This window comes from Marmota monax, unplaced genomic scaffold (genome assembly GCF_021218885.2).
Source record: "Marmota monax isolate L192 unplaced genomic scaffold, Marmota_monax_Labrador192_F-V1.1 WCK01_AAM20220418_F8-fsc00277, whole genome shotgun sequence".
NCBI classification, from domain to species: domain Eukaryota; kingdom Metazoa; phylum Chordata; class Mammalia; order Rodentia; family Sciuridae; genus Marmota; species Marmota monax.
In genome coordinates, this window is record NW_026694513.1 from 1,024,263 (window position 1) to 1,045,942 (window position 21,680).

Consider the following 21,680-nt stretch of genomic DNA (forward strand, 5'->3'; position numbering starts at 1 on the left):
CCCATCAAACCTGGCAGTGGGCAGTGCACCTGTGAATGAAGAGTTTCAGTGGCTTTTCTGTTTTGTATCCTTGCTTTCAAACCAACAGTCAAATGCATGTCATAATTTACACTGCTTCCTTTTCCCGTATGCAGTTTCCCTCAAAAGGGCTCAAATGGAGCAATTAGTAATCTTTCAAACAATGAGTGGCTTAAAATGTGGCCTTCAGTACCTATTCTGGAGAATCATGTTACTTTTGTAAAGAAATGTGAACTGTCTGTTGATGCAGTGCAATGGTTAGAAAAAGAGCTTTCTATCTCTTCTTTCTTGCTGCTCTGGTGTTGGCAATCTGTATCTAACACACATGACATAGCTAGAATTCCTGAGATTATTTCTTTTATTTAACCATTATATGTCCATTGCCCATACTCTGGAGAGCAATGTAACAAAGCCATAGGGGTTTTTTTCCCCCCTCTAGGAAAGTTTGACATCTCTTCACTCCATGGACAAGTCTTTTTCTTCCATTTGTCAAGACAGCTGAGTCTATCACAAACTGCTGTATTCATTTACATAAATTACATGAACAGAAACTTCTGTGTATACCAACAAAAATGGCAATTATATTGCTCCCTGCCAACCTCCATGGGGCACAGAACCACCTCTATTTCAGGGGTGCCTTTGCAGATCAGCCACAGTGGTCATTTGTAAGGTTCTCAGTGTTGGCAGAGCCCTGTAGGAGGGACATTTGCGCCTGGTGTAATAATATACTAGCTCTTTCTTAAACCTCTGTGTCAAAGCTCCACAGATCCAAACAGAACTGAAGGAAACAGAAATCTCACTCACTGAATAGCCCTAAAGGGACTGTTGATTTGGATGCAACTATCTTGTTAAAACTTTCTGGATATTTATTAAAGTCCTGGGGACTACTTTTACCAAAGTGATGAGGTATTTTTTTCCAATTAAAAAAATTAATTAATAAAAGCAAAAGTGATAGGAATCCCTATTGGGTCTTTCTGTGAAAGCGCCTGTGGAGAAAACATCCTTTCTTTCACATTATTTCTCCATTGATTTTGTCCTTATTATGAAAGTGAAAGAACGTTCTGACATTATTGAATGGTGGTTGTGGGAGTCAGGGATTTGGATTTCTCAATCCATTTTTAGTTATAAAACCTCATGGGTGGTTTTATCAAAAACTAGAAGCAACAGAAGCACTGAAGGTAGAACTCTTTGGAGGTACTTGTTTGGCAAAAATAACTTATTCCTATGGTGTAGCATCAAAGATGCTAAAAATCTTATTTGTTTGCTTGTCTTTGTTTTTCTCCAATATGCAGTACAAAACCAAGCGTGAAGAAGTAAAGCCCCCCAGTGATCCCCAGAGGAACATGACAGAGGAGCCTGTCACCACCATGATGTCCACAGCTTCTGAGGTACCATTCTGTCACCTGCTTTTTTCCCCCAGTAGGCAGATGCCACTCATGAGTGAGCAGAAGATGAAAGATAGTCAGTCTTTGTTATTCACAGAATCCACATTTGTGAATTCTCCTTTTTGCGAACTTACTTGTGACCCCCAAATCAATATTCATGGCACATTCATAGTCATTGGCAAAAAGCAGCACAAAATTTGAGTCGCCCACTGTGTATGTTCCCAGGTGAGGCTGGACTAGGCTGGACCTGCCTACTTTTGGCTCTCACTCTGTAAGCAAATGTCCATCTTGTGATGCATTTAGTGCCATTTTTTTCCATTTTTGTGCTTTTTCATGGTGATTTCACTATTTAATGTGAACAGAAACAAAGTACTAAAGTACTCTTTAAGGGTTCCTAAACACAAGAAGGCTGTGATGTGTCTTAAGGAGAAAATATGTGTGTTAAAGAATCTTCATTCAGGCAGGAGTAATAGTGCTGTTGGTCATGAGTTCAATGTCAATGAATCAGCAGTATATATTAAATGAGATGTTTTTAAGCAGAAACCCGCATAAAAATGTCACCTATTGATTGTTTGATGTGACTAGTAGCAATCATTCAGCGTTTGCTAACTCAGTATGTTGGTGTGTGGGGGGGAACTATACTACATAAAAACTAGTAAGAACAAAGGGTTTCAACTGTATACATAGGGAAAAGAATGAGGCTTGTTGCCACTGAATTTTTGACACCTTTTACAATTGGGTACCTTGAGGACTGATTTAGTTTTATAAAGCTATATAAACACAGGATACAGACCCACAGTTCCATGTCCAAATCTTTCTACCCAGAAATGATTCTAATTCCAAAGCTTTTAAGACTTTAGAAGGGTTATACAATATATACACTGTATGATAAGTAACATCTGTGAGATTGCAGCAACACTCCAGAGAATCAAACATCATCAATATTTCTGTAACAAACACGTGGATACTCTGTAAAGTCAGAGAAACAGATTATCAGTAGCCTCATCTCTGTTCAGAATAGGTTTTGTCACCCAGAGTTTTCTATAAACTTACCAATTAGATCAATGGACTTTAAGATCTTTAGGGATTTCAGAACTGGAATGTATGGTCCTGAATTGATACCTTTGTAGGCCTCTAATAGACATCTCCTGAATGTCCTCTGCCTTCACATAAAAAGGAAAGATTTAAGGAAAAGAGAAATATTCCATATATTTAAGAATTCAAATTAAGTAGACAACGGATGGCTCCTTGCTTCCTACTTCAGAAAGCCTTAGCTTCTTGGGCTTTGGGTAGAGGGCCTCCATGACCTGACTTCTCTGGAGTCTTCCTAGCTTTCTTCCCAACAGCCTCCTCTCTTCTATCCAGATCTGCCTCCTCACTTACCCCTTATTCCTGCCTTTTGATGTGCTTCCAAAGTATTTTTCTGAGCACCTTCCATATGCCAGGCCCTGCTGGGCCTTGGGATTATAATAGTAAAAAGGCAGATACTGCATCTGTCCTCATGCGAAGAGTGATGGATATTACAATGGAGAAGAACTGGTTCTTTTAGGGTCATCCAACAGAGAGGTTTAAGTTAGGGTGTCAGCCATAGGAACAGTTATGTAAGAATTATTATCCAAGCAAGTTACAAAGGCCCATATGCCATGATTTTTGCCTGTGCGTACCATTTTTTCTGGAACATACTTTGTCTCCTGGCTGCCTACTCCTCAAACTTAGCTTTCCCTAACCTCGAAGTCCTCATTCATGTCCCAGTCTCTGTGTGATTCTTGTAACTCATAGCTTGGCTATGTCTTTAATTACACACCATTTTGCTATTGGCTCATGTTTCTCACAGTTGGTCTCATCTCTCCAGCTGAATTTTAAGGCCTTGCACTATAGCCAATGCAGTTAGAACACTCTAGCTGCTCCATAAATATTTGTTGCATCATAAATAAGAAATGACTGATACCCCAGTGGCTTGTTAAGCTAATTCTTTATCACCCTGGTTTGCACCAGTCAGATTATGTTTTCTCTCAGTGAATCTCAGGGTATTTTTACTCAGGATAAATTGAAGAAATGGCTCATTGTAGTAGGTATCTGGCTAATTTTATATCTATCTCTAAAATCCTGTTGGTCATACAAGAACAGAGACAGTGAAAAATGTTCCTGTGCTTCATTATCAGGATAAAACAGATGGTAGTTTGTGCTTCCTGTGTTATTAATTCCCATCTTTCTTTAAAAACGAACTCCAAATGTAGCTAGTAGTTTAAATAACCCTGAAAAGTGCTCTGATTCTAAAATTTATAACAAAAATTAAAAAAAATAGAATTATAAATCTTCAGAAAAAATATTAAAATATGGACTTGTTAAGAAAAGGGAGGGGGGCTGGGGCTGTAGCTCAGTGGTAGAGCGCTCACCCCGCACGTGTGAGGCACTGGGTTTTATCCTCAGCACCACATAAAAAAATAAATAAATAAAAGACTAAGCTGTATAGTCAGGCTTTAATATTAAAAAAAAAATAAAAGGGGGGACTTTAAATTTCATTGGGGGAGGGGATTTGATACTTGTGTAGGGTTTTTAATAATTATTATATTTCCTAAAGTATTATCGACTCTAATAGATCACTGTGATTATCATCATGTATCAATATATTTTCTTTGTTTTGATCCACAGAACAAAACAAAGGAATACAGAATCGTGGGCATGTATTCAGATGGCATAAATGTTCTAGGCTTGATTATCTTTTGCCTCGTCTTCGGACTTGTCATTGGAAAAATGGGAGAAAAGGGACAGATTCTGGTGGATTTCTTCAACGCCTTGAGTGACGCAACCATGAAAATTGTTCAGATCATTATGTGGTGAGCAGACACTATTTGAGACCATTTTGCTTCTCCTAAAAACTCTGTATCCTCAAAATTAGAAAGATGAGGCTTATGTTCCTCAACTCGTCTCCTCTTGGAGATGGAGACATTAGAAATCAAGACACTGGAGTATGAAATAGCTCCATATACTCATCAGTAGGTAGTTCATTAATAAATGTCTAGCTATCAGCCACTGTCTTTTCCCTCAAAGTCCTGGCAGGTCATCTTGCACCCAACCAACACTCAGGTGAGAAGTGCTCCTAAAGGGATGATCTGGAAGAGCTCCTCGCAGATCAGAACAGAGGGTGCTTTCAGGGTGCTTTCCTTCTTAGGCCCCATGCAGAAATGAGGTTCAAAACATCAAAAATGCTACAGCAGGGCCACTAGCTCACTCAAAGGAAAACTGCCATCTGAGCATCCCAGAGACACCACCTAAGTATCTGCCCTGTCACTGAGATGCCAGAAAGTCCACATTTCCTGGGAGATCTCTGCCTCATGTATCTCACATGGAATTGGTTCAACATTATTTAACCCCAAAGGACATTGACAGTGATGTAAAGTGTTCAGTAATAACAGACAGGCAAGCCACTTAATCCTGTAAAACCCTCAGCTTTATTATCTGTTAAAAAAAAAGTAATAAAACCTAACCTCAGGGTTGGAAGAACATTAAGTGAGATGATGCATGTAAAATACTTTCCCCAACACAAGATCTAATGAGAGCTCCACAAATAGACATATGGTGACCACTTCCACTGTTATTACTGTTGCTTCAATTGCTGGCACCTGAGAAATGAGATGCCATGGCTAGAAAGAGCTTAGCATCCTTATTTTGTAGGGATGAGTGGAGCTCAAATGAGCTAAGCAGATGTGACAATCAGTAGGATGTGGGGGTGTATACGGTATGGGGTATGCACCAATCTCACTGCATATTTATGTCATATTTGCAAAATACCCTTGCAGTAGTTTGGGTGGGTAGAGTGCAAGGTGCTTGCTTGCAGGTACTGGAAACTAGAGCCATTAGTCTGCCCAGGACTCGAAGATGAGCACTTGCTGTCCTGCAACCATGTCTTCTGTACTTCCAGTTGCAAGCTGGGGTGCATGCACTGGCTTGTTTCCTCCCCAATAATCCCAGCCTGAGAAAACCCTAGTGATGGAATTGGGTCTTTGTTGTGCTTACTTTCTAGTTACATGCCACTTGGTATTTTGTTCCTGATTGCTGGGAAGATCATAGAAGTTGAAGACTGGGAAATATTCCGCAAGCTGGGTCTTTACATGGCTACTGTCCTGAGTGGGTATGTCTGATTCAAGAGAAAAAAAAACAGAACCTTCAACTGGGTTCAATAGGATTGCTGCAGAGAGACTGGGGTTTGGTTGGTTAAGGTCGGCTTCTCTCATAAGTACAGGAAAAGATAGTTTAGAGATAAGAGAGCAGTGAGCAGGGCTGCCCTTTAACAGCTGTACTGTAGGTGGATCACACTGTGCTAATTGCCAGCTTTTGGCAGAACAGCCTGGACCAGGCTTTACCACTGCCTTTATTGGTTGTGTTTAAATCATTTTTAAAACAAGAGAGAAACCCACTCGTAGCCTCTTTTGGCTGTCTCCTGCCCATTACTTTCTCAAGAACATAAACTAACCGAGCAGGTAGGAATTGCCCCCCACATACCCTGAAGTAGAAAGAAATTAAGAAGGGCCTAAATGAAATTAAATCAGAGCAAGTAGGAGCAGGAGAACAGGTTGGTTCAAATGCTGTCACTGAGGCTGGTAGCTACTCCCTGCCCTGAGTCCTCAGTGTATTGGGGATGGTGATGGGGAAATCGTCAGGCTAGTTGGAATCATGTGGGGCTTTTTAGAAGCCACAAATAGGAAGGGAGTGGGGATATTGGTATGGTTCCTTGAGAAGAAATGCAGTGGGGTAGATTACAGAGGGTGCCCCCAAACACCCATCCAAGAGCAAGATACTTCATATATGCTAAAACATATGGAGCAAGGGAATGAGGAAATGACATTGATTTGACTCTCACAGGTCAAACACCCAACTTGAGGAATTGGCTCACCTTTTGGAACTCAATTGCCTTGGGGTTTCCATTGCACAGCTTTTGGTTCATAATCTGTGTTTGCCAAAAGCACAGCCCTGTCAGCTAACACAGAAGCAGCCTGGGTTCCTATAGTGTGGGGATCAGTGTCAAATCTCCAGGCCACAGAGGTCAGGGAGGCAGGGCCTTGGCCTCACCAGAGGCCAGCCTTGCTCTGGGACCGCTGAAACATGCAGGACCAGGATCAAACTCTTGGCAGTGATGTAACTGAGGCTTGTGACACTAAGCCATTTCTTAATGGAGTTATGCTGGTTTCTTTTCTCTTGCCTTCTCTAGGCTTCTAACAGAAAACTAAAAGTCCTAGATAAGAATTCACAGTTCTTAGGTATAAGCTCTGTATTGAGAAGACCCTCTCTCCAAACTTCCAGGATTGGTATTTGCAGTGCCCATTTCTTATCATTTCAACCTTGTATAACTGATCTGTAAATTCTTAGGTTGCCACTTACACATGCATGCCATCCATCAAATGAGTCTCATTTCTGAAGCCCCCTATTTTGGGTACGCTATTTATTTCCATGTAAAATAAGGTACAATTTGAGAAGGTAAGGCTAGTAAAGGGGGCCAGTCCTAAAGTACAACTGTGGAAGAAGAGGGACTTTTTCCTTATAGCCACTCTGAACGCCCTCTTACACAGTGAGTACCATCCAGCAAAATAACTGCAGAGCCCAGGGGACAGAGAAGGTAGAGACTGTGACAAGGGCTATAATGAGGTATCACAGTAGGGGATAAAGAGAGTGCCAAGTAAGAAAGGGTAAGCTTTTCCTGGGAAAGTAACTGGATGTTTCCTGAAGGAGGGGGAAATTTAGCTGAGTCTTAGAGAAGTCATAATTCAAAACCAGGAATCACACAGACAGGAGCATTTCAGCATGATATAACTCTGTTCTGTGAGCTCTGAAATTTATATTCGGCTACTGAATTTGTCATTAACTTTGACCAGATGCTTCATTTACTGAATAGGCCCCTACATCCTCATCTGCAGCATGGGAACATATATTTCCTAGGCAACTTCTCATTTTCTCATTGGGTCTTTAGGAAAGCTGAACAACGTCATACTTTTTAAAAACTATTTGAAAAAAAGAGTGAAGTAAGAGAGTATTATCTTTGAAACTTTTCCCTCTTGTTTACAGGCTTGCCATCCACTCCATTGTAATTCTCCCACTGATATATTTCATAGTCGTCCGGAAGAACCCTTTCCGATTTGCCATGGGTATGGCCCAGGCTCTCCTGACAGCTCTCATGATCTCTTCCAGGTAACTATAAGAGGTTTCTAGAAGAAGCCTCAGGCCACACTTTACTAGCTCAACCCTCACTTGATGGAGCAGACTCCAGCCTGTGTTTTTTGTACCTACCTTTAACTTGAGAGTTGACTTCCATATTCTGTGCCCCATCCTCACCATATTTCTTCACACTGTTGAATATCTCCTGCCCTCAGCATGGCCTGCAGCCAGGGAGGAGTTCTAGAATCACTGGGGGCAGTGGTGGACACAGCACCTTCGGATCCCTGGACTGGCCACAATACCAACCTGTTTTAGGTCCTTTCTTTACTTTTGTGGAAGAGATGTGTCTTTTCAGGTGGGGATTGAGCACCACCATCCTAAGACCATAAGTTCTTTTCTCTCTATATCACACAGTTCAGCCACACTGCCTGTCACCTTCCGCTGTGCCGAAGAAAAAAACCAGGTGGACAAGAGGATCACTAGATTTGTGTTGCCCGTTGGTGCCACAATCAACATGGATGGGACTGCACTCTATGAAGCAGTGGCAGCTGTGTTTATTGCGCAGTTGAATGACTTAGACTTGGGCATTGGGCAGATCATCACTATCAGGTGGGGCCTGGTGTCACTCTTTTGCATCACTGTTATAGGAATTGCCTCAAGTAAAATGGTCTATGAAGGGAGATCAAGAATGGCCCAGTGATGTTTTTTCTTGGCCTACCAAGTTTCTTCCCAAGATGAAGTATAAGTAGTGGACTTGTGGTATACAAGATTTCTGTTTCAGGGTCTGGCTAGCCAGAGCACCACTCTGTGCTCAGTTCAAAGTAGGCACAGAGGGGGCACCAAAGACTCAAGGTTGAATAAAGTCTAGTCTCTGCTTTCTAAGGGCCCTTGGTGGATGGGGAATAGGTAACCAAGTGAGAGCTGATATCTGTGATAGCAGTTATCCAGAACTTGCTGTGGTGGTTACAGAGGGTACCAAAGAAAGAAGGATCAGCTCTACCTGGGAAGGTGGGGGAAGGCTTCCTGGAAGAGGGGGAAATGTAGCTGAATATGAGATGAGGAGTAAGAATTTAGGTGAAGAAAGACACTTTAGAGCTTTGGGTAGCAAAAATAGTTTATTCAGGAATTGTGATATAGCCATGACCTAGTTACTGAGTACAGATTATTTGGTGTGGCTGACATAAGGAGTATAACATGAAAAACATGAAAGGATGAGGAGAAAGGGGTTATCTGATGAAAGGCTTTGTATGGAATGCTCATAGAAGGGTCTTAGATCGTTTATAATATTATGAACAGATTTGCATTTTAGATAGGTAACTGCCAATGCAGTGGATGGATTGGATGGAGACAGGGACCCCAAGCTAGAAGACCAGTTAGAGGCCATTTGGAGCGGTCTAAGTAAGGTCTTAAAAGGCCTACAACAAGGCACTGAGTACACTGGGGATGGAAAGGAGCTAATAAATTGAAGAGTTATCAGTTGGATTCAGAGGGAGACTAGTATGACTCCCAGGTTTGATGGATGGTTCTGGATTGATGGATGGGGCTTATCATAACAGGGACTAGCATGAGAGAAACAAGAATAAGGAGAAAATAAAGAGTTTATATTTTGACACATTGAATTTGAAAGCCTTTAAGATTTTAAGGAAATATACAGTGAGAAATACAGGTCTGGACTGAGAAATGGAAGTCAGGGCAATCATCGTAATGGTGGTCATCAAACAAGTAGGTCACAAGTCAGGTGTCTGTTCAAATCTCAGCGACACTATGATTAGTTGTGACCGCAGGCAAAAGACTTGATTTCTCTAAGCTTTCTTGTTTTCTCACCTGTAAAATGATAATAATAGTGCCTACAATTTATTCAAGTAGTAATGATGAAGTAGGATGATGCATAGAAAATGCTTAGTGCCTACACAGGGAGCACATAAATGTTAGGAATGGAAGGCATTGCATAGGGAGAGTATATAGAGAAGACAATTAGGGCTGAGCCTTGGAAAATTCTAATATTAGACGCAGACAAAAAAAGGGAGAATTCAAGAGAGAGAGAGTGGGAAGGAACAGAGTGATGGGAGAGAGCCAAGAATCATGTTATCATGAAAACCCAAAGAAGATTTTTCAAGGTTGAAAATGATTCACAGAGTCAGATGCTAAAGAGAATTCTCATCGAATGAGAACCAAAATAGTCTGTCTGCTCAATCAGGTAGTAGAAATATCATTAGTAAATCTTGAGTTGTTTCTTTAGGACCAATATGGTTGTTACCAGTCATGTGTGGCCAATGGCTGACTGAATTAAATAGCACAGCTGTATTACAATTCCATCACTGCCAAAAGTTCTTTTGGACAGCAGTATGTCGGAGTGGAGCGACAGGCTTGGATTAGAGGTAACCATTTAGTTCAGTTTGTAATATGAAACTTAGTCCCTAGGCCCACTCAGGATTGACTCTCAACCTTTTAGAGTTAATTAACTGTTGTGTCCACAACATAGACATAAATTCTATGGATAAGGAGTTCATTAACTGACAATGTTCTAATTTAGTACATTTTTAAAAACCTCCTCCTCAACCCTATAAACTATTGCTATTTGCCTGAAATTCACTGAAAACAAGTGCAAAATGTATCATTTGGAGGGGCTTGGATTGTGGCTCAGTGGTAGAGTGCTCTCCTAGCACAGGTGAGGCACTGGGTTTGATCCTCAGCACCACATAAAATAAATAAACAAAAATAAAGGCATCGTGTCCATCTACAACTAAAAAAGTACTAAAATATATATATCATTTAGCACATCAGCTTGTGGGAGTAGGAGGTAGTATACAAATGCTGCATAATCTATGAAGTGTGAGTGGCTAAAGAAGGCTGTGCCAGGGGCCGAGGTTGTAGCTCAGTGGTGGAGCACTTGCCTAGCACATGTGAAGGCCATCTTAAACAAAAAAAAAAAAAAGAAAAAAGAAGGCTGTGCCAAAAGAGCTTCAGTAAAGTCCTGTACTTACAACAGCAGAGACTGTGTTAAATTAAGACCTTCAGTCATGCCAGAGAAAGTTCCTGCCCCCTGTGCTTCAGCAGTTGCTGCTTTTACATTTCCAAGTGTTTTTCCCCATCTCCCTCAGCCTGGCCTGGGGAATCAAGAGTTTGCACTAAACGGCTCCAAGGAGTGGTTGTAGGAGGTGGTGGCTCTCAAGTGTTACTGGCCACTTTTTAATGAATCCTCTCCCTCTTCCTTAGTCATACATTTTATAGATCTTTCTAACATTTTTTTAAAACCTGTCTGCTAGAGGAATCAACTGTGTGCCTAAGAAGCTAACTAGCAAAATCACATTAAAACCTCCCTCCCTGTTCTGGCAAATCTTTAGTCAGACTTGCTGATAACTAGTGTCTCAGAACCATAACAACTGTGAAGTCCAAAGTAATCATTGACTTAAAAGGTCCTCTCTGGCTCTACCTGGCAAATAAAAGTTAGCTTTAACTTTATAGGTTACAGTTATAGCTCACATGGCTAATGGTTAAAAACTTTTAGACCCATACACAGTACATTTCTTTTTGTGGGATGAACATCAAATAACATAGATACCATCGTTTTGTGGTATCTTTTTATCTAATATTCACTTATCACAGGCTATAACTGATTGAAAATAGGATAAATTATCTTATAAAAACAGATAATTACAGGATTGGGGGCCTAGAAAGGCTCACAAGAAAAAAGTACCAATAGTAGTAGTTGCGTTTGTTATAATAGCACAGGTGGAATATCCTTTGTCAAAACTGCTTGGGACCGGAAGTGTTTGGGATTTGGGAGTTTGAAATATTTTCATATACATAATGAGATAGCTTAGGAGTAAACCAGTGTCCAAACACAAACTTCATGAAGTTTCATGTATACCTTATAAATATTCACAGTATTTTTTTGTGCCTGTGTTTTGACTGTGACCCCTCATATGAGATCAGGTGTGGAATTTTCTACTTGTGGCATCGTGTCAGTGATCAAATGAAGTTTCAAATCCTGGAGCATTTAGATGTTGGATTTTTCAGATTAGGGATGCTCAACCTGTGTTTTTGCTTGTCGTCATAGTGACATTATTATTAGTGCTAGCAGTGGCAACAACAGAGGCTGAAAAATTAGCAGCAGAAATGGCATGTTATAAATCTACTATCCCAGATGATTTGCCCGGATTCATCTTCAGAGCAGCATCATAGTACTGTCAAGGAATTTAGATTCAGAGAAGTAACCTGCCCATTAAAACTGTGAGTAAAATGGCAGAGCCAGAAGTATAACCCAGGTGTGTCTGATTCCCAAACCTTTATTCACTACAATTCACACCCAACCTGCAATCATGTTGGACTGAGTTAAAAAATGGCCTGTCCTTAAAACTAAACCTCGGTGCTAGGAAAGAACTTTGTACCTTAGAGAATGAAAGTCCTCTCAGCCAAAGTAGTATATGTTCAAATAGCAGGAATAGAATTTTATATTTTTCCTGCTTATAGTTATGTATAGTTCCAAATTTCAGACCAAAGCCAGTCAGACTGCTGACATTTAGCAAACAACGTGAAGGCTCAAGGGCAGAGTTTTCTTTGGCTCAGTGGATTTTGAGTTTCCAGTCCAGCCTCAGGCTATAGGGACTTGGTTAACAATAACATGTTGAGGCTTCCAAGAGGGATCAGAGGGTCTGGGCACAAATCACTTCTGACAAATAAAACCCATTGATTCATTCAATTCAACCAGCATTGAAATAAAATTGGGTTTTCCAAAGAGTACTTAGGTCAGAACAGATCTAAAGAATTATGCAAAGCTTGAAACTTTTAGAGAAATTGGTACAGCCCCACAAATTGGGGGCCATAGCCACTGAGGGAATAACATAATCATCAAAAAACTCTGGACTGCATTTAACCACTCCTTAAACCCTGACAGCTTATCACTAGGCAGATGAATGGGCAGTAGAATCAGTTGCCTAAGAACTGAGACTTTAGAGCTCACTAGAATATGGGTTTGTAGATTAAATTCGGGATTCTTCTGGTTTAAATTGCAGTTCCTATATTTTTATCTTTCCACCCAGTGACTTCTTGGCAGCAGTTCATTGGCTCAAGGGCAAGACCATGTCTCCAGAAAGTGTTGTGGCTGTGCTCTCATGCTCATCCAAACTAAGGGACTTTTCAGGGCATGGTGAGCCTTGATTTCCTCCACAATGATCCAATTAAAATATGAAAGATGCTGCTGATGAAAAACCCCTAGTACCGCATATATTCCCAAGAGAGATCTTTTTAAATACATAGTAATAAAGTTCATTTCCCTGCCTTTTCTGGATTCCAGATCTCGCTTCTTTTTGCACAAAGAGCATCCACTGGCAAAAGGAGCAGTCAGGAATAAATTCTTGTACTTTGGACAGGAGTCTTGGTCTTTCTCAATTCAGTGCCCTGAAACCTCTGAGAGACAAGAGTCTTGTGATGTCCATAAAGTGCATAAAACCTGCTTAACAATTGCTCATTCCTTTGCTGCACTCAAAATGCCTTTGTCCATCTACCCTGCTACTACCTGTACTAATCCTTCAAGGCAACTTAAATTCCTGGAACACATTAGATATTCAGTAAATGACTGGGAAGGTGAGTAGAAGGGAGGAAGACAGCAGACGGAGAGGTACTTGGAACTTTGGGTGGATGCATGGGTAGATAGATAAAACCTTCTATAAACGCCCCTGTTGGTAAACTCTTGCCCTCCTCTTGAATAACTCTCAGGCTCATTTTTGCTGCCACTCAAGCAGTTCTTCTATATGTCCTTGCCATATCTCCTCCTGTCAGAACCTGGCATCATGCTTCTCTCAGTCCCCTGCAGCACTCATCCTATAATGAGGCAGAGCTGGTGCTTAACAGATAACAGATTCTGCCTGCCCAATTTCAGGGCAGAGCAGTAACACCCACGGAGACCATTTCAGACCAGGGACATTAAGTGGAGAAATTGGGTCTAACTCCTCTCTGCTGGTGTGTTTTGACTACAGCATCACAGCCACAGCTGCAAGCATCGGAGCTGCTGGTGTGCCCCAGGCTGGCCTGGTGACCATGGTGATCGTGCTGAGTGCTGTGGGCCTGCCTGCCGAGGATGTCACCCTGATCGTCGCTGTCGACTGGCTCCTGTGAGTTGGAATAAATGCTCTGCCTCAGCCAGATGAGCAGGCAGCTTCCTACCATTCACAGTCTGCAGGCTGCCATCATCCCTGCTTAGATTGCCTAATGAGCCATCTGTTGCTGCTTTAATTTCCCTCTGACCAGGCTATCTGATAACATGATTAAAAATTAACTCCTCCTAACTTTAAATAGTGATTTTAAAAAGCCAGTAAGCCCCATTATCTCATTATACCAGTGATACTCAAGATTAGAAGCTGGGTGTGGAAGAAGATAAACATAGGATAAAATGGTGAAGAAGCCAGGAAAAGGCCCCTGTCCATCCTGGCTTCTCCTAACCTGATATGGCACCATGTCCTGGTTTAAAATCTGTGCATCTTATCAAGCATCTTTGGAGATGACAGGGGCAATTGTGTGAGCAAAGACTTTGGGGTAAGCTTGACTTGGGTTTGAATCCTCATCCGATGTCTTATTAGCTTTTGAGCTTAAGCAAGTTCCCTAACCTCTCTGAGAGCCATTTGCATTATCTGTGAGACAGGAGAAATTCTGCCATTGACCAAGTGAGTTCATGTGAATTGAGTGTCTAGAATCACATCTAATAGACAGTACATACTCAAAATATGGCAAATTTTATTGCTACAATTCAGATGAATTAAGGCCCCAAACAACTTCTCTCTCTCTCTCTCTCTCTCTCTCTCTCTCTCTCTCTCTCTCTCTCTCTCTCTCTCTCCCACACACACACACACACACACACACAAATACAGCAGAGCATGAGAGTGAGAATGGGCCTTCTGTGATTCCAAAGTTAAAGTTGGAACTAGCCTGGCTCTGGGACTTATCCTGGTTGTCCACTTCCAGCACCTAGGTCTGGCTCCATCCCCTGACCCTCAGGGTAAGTGTAATCTCCACATTGAACCTTTAACTTAGAGCCAGTGGGGTTGACGGGGAAGTCCAGTGCTGCATGGTTTGTAGGTTGCAGGTGAGATGGAGGAAAGGAAGCAGAGACATTCTAGGTATGTCCCAAACCCTGCATCTAGCCTGGAAGCTGTCCCATACACAGTCCCCTCAACATTCACCAGGCCTTAATAAGCCAACTGAAATGGTGCCCTTCTTGCAAAAATACCATACCACTGAGGTAAGCTTTAGTTTTTCCTTCCATTGGTGATGATGGATTTACCCTCTTCTCCTTCCCCTAGTTCTTCCTGAAACCAGGGACCTTCACTGTCATGATAGCCAGATGAACCAAAAATCCAATCTGAAGTCATGGGATAGAAAGAAACTAGGGCCATTTCAATCCCTGGCCTTGCTCTAAATAGCAGAATGGCATGCAGAGTGGATATGTGTAGACACTTGTGGCCTTTTCCTTCCCACGGGTATCATTTTCACAGGAATACCTATGTACACATTTCCTGCCATCAAAGCTCCAGTGTCAAAATGGATACTCCCCTCCCCAGTAGGCCTTGTCTTCAGACTGACCTGCCATCAGCCTCTTCACTAGGCTGTCCAGAAGTTAGGACTGGCTGCAGTTGCCTCAAGGAGAATCCATTCCTGGGCTGACCTGTATTTTCTGAACCTGTGCTCTGCCATGTTCCTGGTAGCTTACTCATAGAACAAGATTCATTTGGTAAAGAAACAAATACACCAGGAAAGGAAAAAGTAAAAGAGAGAGAGAGAGAGAGAGAGAGGCATAAGTTCTCTCACTTAGCCAAAAGAGAACCCATAATGTCAGTTGCATTTAATCTGGATAAATCATGAGTTTCCCTCAGTCCTCCAAACATCTCTGTGGAGACTGTATTCATATTTCTTTGGAAGAAGAAAAGAGAACTTTAGGAGATTTAGGGAAGACATTGCTACCTATTGGGAGCACAGACCCAGTGGAGCCTGTTTGTTCTTTCTGTGGCTTTAGAATACCCTTCTGCCCCAGGCCTGTGAGGCACCTCCAGCCAGCCAGCCATGAAGACAGAATTTTCTGTATTGATTTAAATCTTAACCAAACATATCAGTCCTTTCCTTTGTCCTGTCCGTGATGAAGGAAAGTGAAATCTGAGCCCTCTGCCTGACTTTCCTGTCTCTTCCCCAGGGACCGGTTCAGGACCATGGTCAATGTCCTCGGTGATGCATTTGGGACTGGCATTGTAGAAAAGCTCTCTAAGAAGGAGCTGGAGCAGATGGATGTTTCATCCGAAGTCAACATTGTGAATCCCTTTGCCTTGGAATCCACAATACTGGATAATGAAGACTCAGATACTAAGAAGTCCTATGTCAATGGAGGCTTCGCAGTGGACAAGTCCGACACTATCTCTTTCACCCAGACCTCACAGTTCTAGAGCCCTTGGCTTCAGATGACTGGAGTGATGAAGGACATCTCCATGAGAGTCATCTCTTAGCGAATTCAAACATGAAGAGAAACGCTAATGGTCAATTGTACATGTAGTTTGATAAACAGACCTCCAGATTATTTTCTATATTTGGCTTCATAGCCTTTGTTCTCTGGGTTTTGGGATTTGGGGTTGGGGTAAGATAAAAGGAAATTGATTAAAAGAAAGTTGTGTTATCTGGGTTTGAAAATTTCTATAAAACAAAGTTTGGAAGTATATGAAGTAATAACTTTTTAGAATTAGGTAACAGATGTGGAAGAGAGATTGCTTTCTCATGCATAATCAGTGATTTGGGGTTTTTAAAAATTTCTGTCATTGGTTACAAATTTTTACTCAGACTTTCTATTGGCATGGATTTCCTTTGACTTCTCACTTTTTATAGATTCTAATGCATCTGAACAACCCCACCTGGTCAGTGTGCCAAATTGTCCATTTTGAACTCATCTCCAGCCAGTTTCAAAGACACTGTTTTGGAAGACAAAACAAAACAGACCAGCACAGTTCTGCAATAACAGTTTTAACTTTAACATGGGCATAGCATTTAGGGAGAAGGGTTCTTTATTCAATGTACTGTATTGGGACGCTGGTAACTGTTAACCCAGTGTTCAGTATAGAACTATATATATGTATATATTTATTATTTTCATATAATTTACAAGACAGAGATCAGGATTAAACTGTCAATGTGAAATAAGGAACTCTCCTTGTACTTGAATAACCACAATTCCAACCCAGGTCTGCTTCACAGCTTATCAGAACTCCTTTCTCAGGAGCACTAGAATGAGAAATCATGTTGTTTGATCACTTCACATCTGTGTGTCAGCCCTAAAGCAGAGATGTACTATGGTGATACTCCAGGGTGGCATAGCCATTCATTTACAGTTCGCAGACTTTTTGCGTTTTCTGGAGGAAATCCACACCATCCCTCTACAAGATGATGTGCAAAGGTGTTTTCCCAGAAGGCTAGACTTGCTTGGATCTGACTGGAAAGCTTCATCCTTCCAAGTTCACTCACACCCACTTAAAGAGGCCAGTATTTTGCTGCCCTTGGATTTTTTTTTAATCCATCAGGGCCCAGACAACAATGGCGAGCTACCAGCTAAGTTGTATTTTAATGTAGATTCCAGAAGTTGAACAAGACACATTGCCTAAAACAGCCATCCCTACCCTGGATTCTTGCAAAATCAATCCCACAACATAAATGGTTCAGGGGAAATTGTTCCGTCCTCTGACACTTGTCTCCTCCTCCAACACTTGTCTCCTCCTCCAGAGAGGACTGTTCTAACTAGTAATCTTGGCCCTGCTCATTAAAATTCTCTACTTGTCATTCTTCTGCTAATGAAGGAAGATAGCTTATTAGAGTCTGTACTTCAGATCCCATCTTGTAAATAATGCTTAACATGAACTTGTACTTACATGGAGATAGATCCCAAATAGTCATGTTTTGCAATATTGTGTAGCCAACCTAAACCTGTACTTTTATATTTTAGAAACCAGAGATTGTGCCAAAGATAGCAGAAAAGTAAATAGTATTGACCACCTGTACCTGAAATCTACAAGAAAATAATACTGAAATTGCCATGTAAACATCAAAGTGAAACTCAGTGTGAATTTTAAAATGCAAATATTGGTACTGTTAATAGGAATTAAATCTAAATATAAATGGAGTTGAATCAGTAATGTATTTTTGGACTGAATGGTTCTATCCTCTTATCAGGTGGCTCCAATTAGTGGCACCAGAGTTGGCAGAGCTCTTCATGAACTATGGGTCATCTTTGTTTTGGAGTTTGTAACCAGCCTCTTAACACACTGTGCTGTTAACTCATAGAAGAAACAGTGTTCCATTTCAGTCTCAATAAACATTTCCTTCATTCTTTCTTCCTGGCCTTTTCCTCCTTCCTTGTATCTGTTCTTTTATCTTACCCGGGTGGATGTGGGAAGGTGGAGATGTGGCCAGCTGAGTCAGATTGTACACAGTATATTGTTTTCAAAACCTTTAAACAACCCCAAAATGAAAAAGCCTGACCTGAGAAAATATAACCTTCATGTGAACCAGTGAGTGTTACATAGTTGAAATACAGTGCCATTATGAACAGCTATGCTCATATTTTGTGACAGAGATGTAAATAGACCTTTGTTGGAAATTAATAGGAGACAGGCTTATCTCAAGAGGATGGTGACTTGGTTTCAAGGAAGAACCAGTCCTGCCATCTGAAATATGATTAATACAACCCAGCTAAAGGCTGGGCTGAGAGTGCTCTTTGAAGGGATGGCACTGTCCTGTGTGGAACACTTGAGTCATGACTGTGTTCTGTAGGACATGGTGGACTCATGATAGACATCAAAGGTAAAGACAGAGCCTTGGGCCCCACTGAAAGAAGACAGTGTATGAATGCTTATCACTATCTGGCCAAAGGAAATCAGGAATGTTTCTTTTGATTGCATCATGCGGGGAATACCCAACAACACAAGTCCTCAGAGAGATTTGTTTGGAAGAATTGGTGCACCTGAGCAGAGGACCTCCATATGATTTTGATCTTGCCCAGAGTATACTCAGGGACAGAGGATGTTTTTATTAGCTCTGGAAAATGGTTATTTTTTTTTCAACAAATATTTGGAAGCCCTCTGGGTACAAGGACTTTTATTTAAAAAATACCTCTAGGGCTGGAGTTGTAGCTCAGTGGTAGAGATCTTGCCTAGCATGTGTAAGGGTATAATCCTCAGCACCACATAAAATAAATAAATAAAATAAAAGGTATTGTGTCCATCTACAAAACAAAAACAAACAAACAAAAAACACCTCTAAGAATAGCTAAGGGGAATGTATTTGGCTTATAATAGAACAGTAGGCCAGCAGTGGTGTTGGCTTTACAGATGTTTAAGAATTTTCCCTGCCACAAGAGGAGACAAGCAATGGTCCTGAGGAGGCTTGGAAGAGTGCTAGAAGATGCCATGCAACAGGACTGATTTTCTGAATTTAACTGCCCAGCAACAAACTGAAACACAATGGGTAGGCATGATGCAGTTGTGATGCCATGTCACCTTTGGGACCCTTGCTAATAATCTAAGACTTGATTTCTTCTTCTATGTAATAAGAATGACAATCCTTGCCTCAGGAGATTGCTTTAAGTATTAATGAGAAAATGTATGGGATGTATTTAGCAGAGACCCTGTTAGTATCTTACCCCTTATGCCAGCCCCTGGAGAAAAAATAGCCTACACCCTTTCCCTCCTCCCCCATTTACGTGGGTGATCCATAGAGATATGCTGTTGTTGGATGTGTCCCCCAAACGTCCATTCGCTGAAGGTTTGTTCACCAGCCTATGGCACTTTAGGAGGTGGAGCCTTGTGGGAAGAAGTTAGGTCATTGAGAACATGCCCTTGAAGGGGATATTGGGACCCTGGACCCTTGTCTCTCTTTTTGCTTCATAGCCACCATGAGGTGAGTAGCCTCCTCTGCCATGTGTTCCTGCCATTATATACCACATCATCTATCACACTGCCATTAGCAATGGGGCCAATGGAGCATGGTCTGAAATCTCCAAAGCCTTGAGCCAAAATAAACCCTTTCTTAATCTCAGGGATTTCATCACAGTAACAGAAAGCTAACATAAGTTGCAACTACAATTGCTACTGCGGTGTTTCAGTGTCACTGTTGCAATTAGGGAATGTGGCCCTAATTACAAGATAAATATCCATACCATTTTGTTATTCTGGTTGGAAAAAGTGGGGAAGGAAAGCCATTGCTCTTCCAGAGACATTCCATTGATTTCTAGAAGGCCTCACCTGCCTGGAGCTGGGAAGCTCCAATCCCATAGAGCACCATCGGGATATTACCTGGAGAGAAGACTGACCTGCACAAGTACCATGTATCAAAAGAGAGGCAAAGGACCCTGGAACTAAAATACAAAATCAAATCCCTGAGCAGTAGTGTTTGAATGCCAACACTATTTTCTCTTCAAAAAACTGCTTATTCATGACAAACTAGAGGCTCTGGTAGCTGCCATTCCTCCATGACTCAGAAAAGTCATTAGCTTTATGACATTGCATTCTCTTCTTTCACTTCTGGGTGTCTGGAGACTGCAAAAAAGAGTTGTCATCTAGGCCCTTCAGATTCAAGGGTCTGGCTGCCAGAGGAAGTCAGGAGGATTTGGAGATCTGACTCTATCTAGCCAGGTTTTACTTTATTTTGTTAGGACTCTGTAGAAAAGTACATTTCAAGATCAAGGTAAGATGGGTTGAAATGAATTGAGTGATCCTGGGAGCACAGTGGCTAGAGAAAAGGCACCCCTTGCCCCCACAAAATGCTGAAGGCATGAATATTTGAAAGATGACTTTGATCCTCCATCCAGCATGCAGACATAATGTTCATTTAAAGAGCCCTTGTGTTGTATTCCTAAGGTTATCACTTAGCTTGGCAAGAATAATAAAAGGCCAGCAGAAAGGTTTTGTCTGAACCGACTGGAGTGAGGAAACAGGGTCCTAAAAACCTGAATCTGAGGATAACAAAATTTCCAGGTCTTTAGGAAAGAGAGTGGGTGTGACTATGTCACAGAAGTGCTACTGTGTAAACTTATATTATGAATAAAAGAAGTACCAGTTTAGCCACAAAGGAGCACTGGCTGACCCTTCCTCAACACTTCTGTCTTTCCAGCATGCCAAACTGGCTTTACCTCCCAGGGCTTCCCAGCTAGTCCTCCATTTCCATTTAGCCAGAAACATTACAATAGACAAGAATTTGTCAGCTTCACATTAAACACACACAAACCCAAGCAAGACTCTGACAGGAGGGGTTAGTTAAGTCAGGAAAACATGCCACCTTCAATCGATGAAAAAATTAAAGATGCAAACAAGTCAAACTTGTGCTGCAAGGATCTGTAGTCTGCTCTTCTGCCCCTAGGACAAGTTCGCTCATAGATTATTCCAGCCAGACAACTACCTACTCTATTCTGGTGTATCATTATCTTTCAGAGGAATGACATTAAGGCAAGTAAGGGTCCCATTTCTTTTTTTTTTTTTAATTTTATTTATTTATTTATTTTTATTAGTTGCTCAAGACAATACAATGATCTTGACATATCATATATTTGATTTAAATAGGGTATGAATTCTCGTTTTTCCACGTGTACAGATTGCAGGATCACATTGGTTATACATCCATGTGTATACATACAGCAATCCTAGTGTCAGTTGTATTCTGCTGCCCTCCCTATCCCCATCTCCATTCCCCTCCCCTCCCATCACTATTCTCTACCCATTCTACTGTGAGGGTCCCATTTCTTTAAGAAGTTGACCTAATACTTAATAGCTGTAGGCATCGAGTGAGATTTCTCCCTGCCCGAATGAAGGCAAGAGGGGATGGAATGTTGTGATACTAGAAGGAAAAATGACAGGACAGAGGATTTTTATTCACTTGACAAATATTGGCATTGTAGTTATGATGTGGCAAGCACTGTTCCTACCACCTAAACAATAATTCATGTAATTTCATAACAGCATCATGAAGTGGAAGTATTATTATCTCCTTTCTATAGGTGAGGAAACCAGCATGAAAGGTTAATTTAAGCAACTTGGCTAAGATCACACAACAAATAGGATGGCACAGCAGTCCTGCTCCAGTGCCAGTGTTCTTTACTGAGCACTATAA

At 41.3% G+C, this 21,680-nt stretch overlaps 1 protein-coding gene across 2 annotated transcripts in view; it reads left to right on the forward strand.

Moving 5' to 3' along the window:
* Positions 1-17,911, forward strand: part of Slc1a1 (solute carrier family 1 member 1) — a 79,316-nt gene extending 61,405 nt beyond the window's left edge. The window contains exons 6-12 of one of the 2 annotated variants that reach the window (XM_046420171.2): positions 1,311-1,406; positions 4,056-4,240; positions 5,428-5,535; positions 7,464-7,586; positions 7,968-8,162; positions 13,532-13,666; positions 15,736-17,911. In XM_046420171.2, the coding sequence (XP_046276127.1) occupies positions 1,311-1,406; positions 4,056-4,240; positions 5,428-5,535; positions 7,464-7,586; positions 7,968-8,162; positions 13,532-13,666; positions 15,736-15,982 (1,089 nt within the window). In that variant the 3' untranslated portion in view covers positions 15,983-17,911. The remainder of the gene's footprint in view (positions 1-1,310; positions 1,407-4,055; positions 4,241-5,427; positions 5,536-7,463; positions 7,587-7,967; positions 8,163-13,531; positions 13,667-15,735) is intronic. The other variant, XM_046420172.2, reaches the window with a different exon arrangement.
* Positions 17,912-21,680: the final 3,769 nt, after the last annotated feature.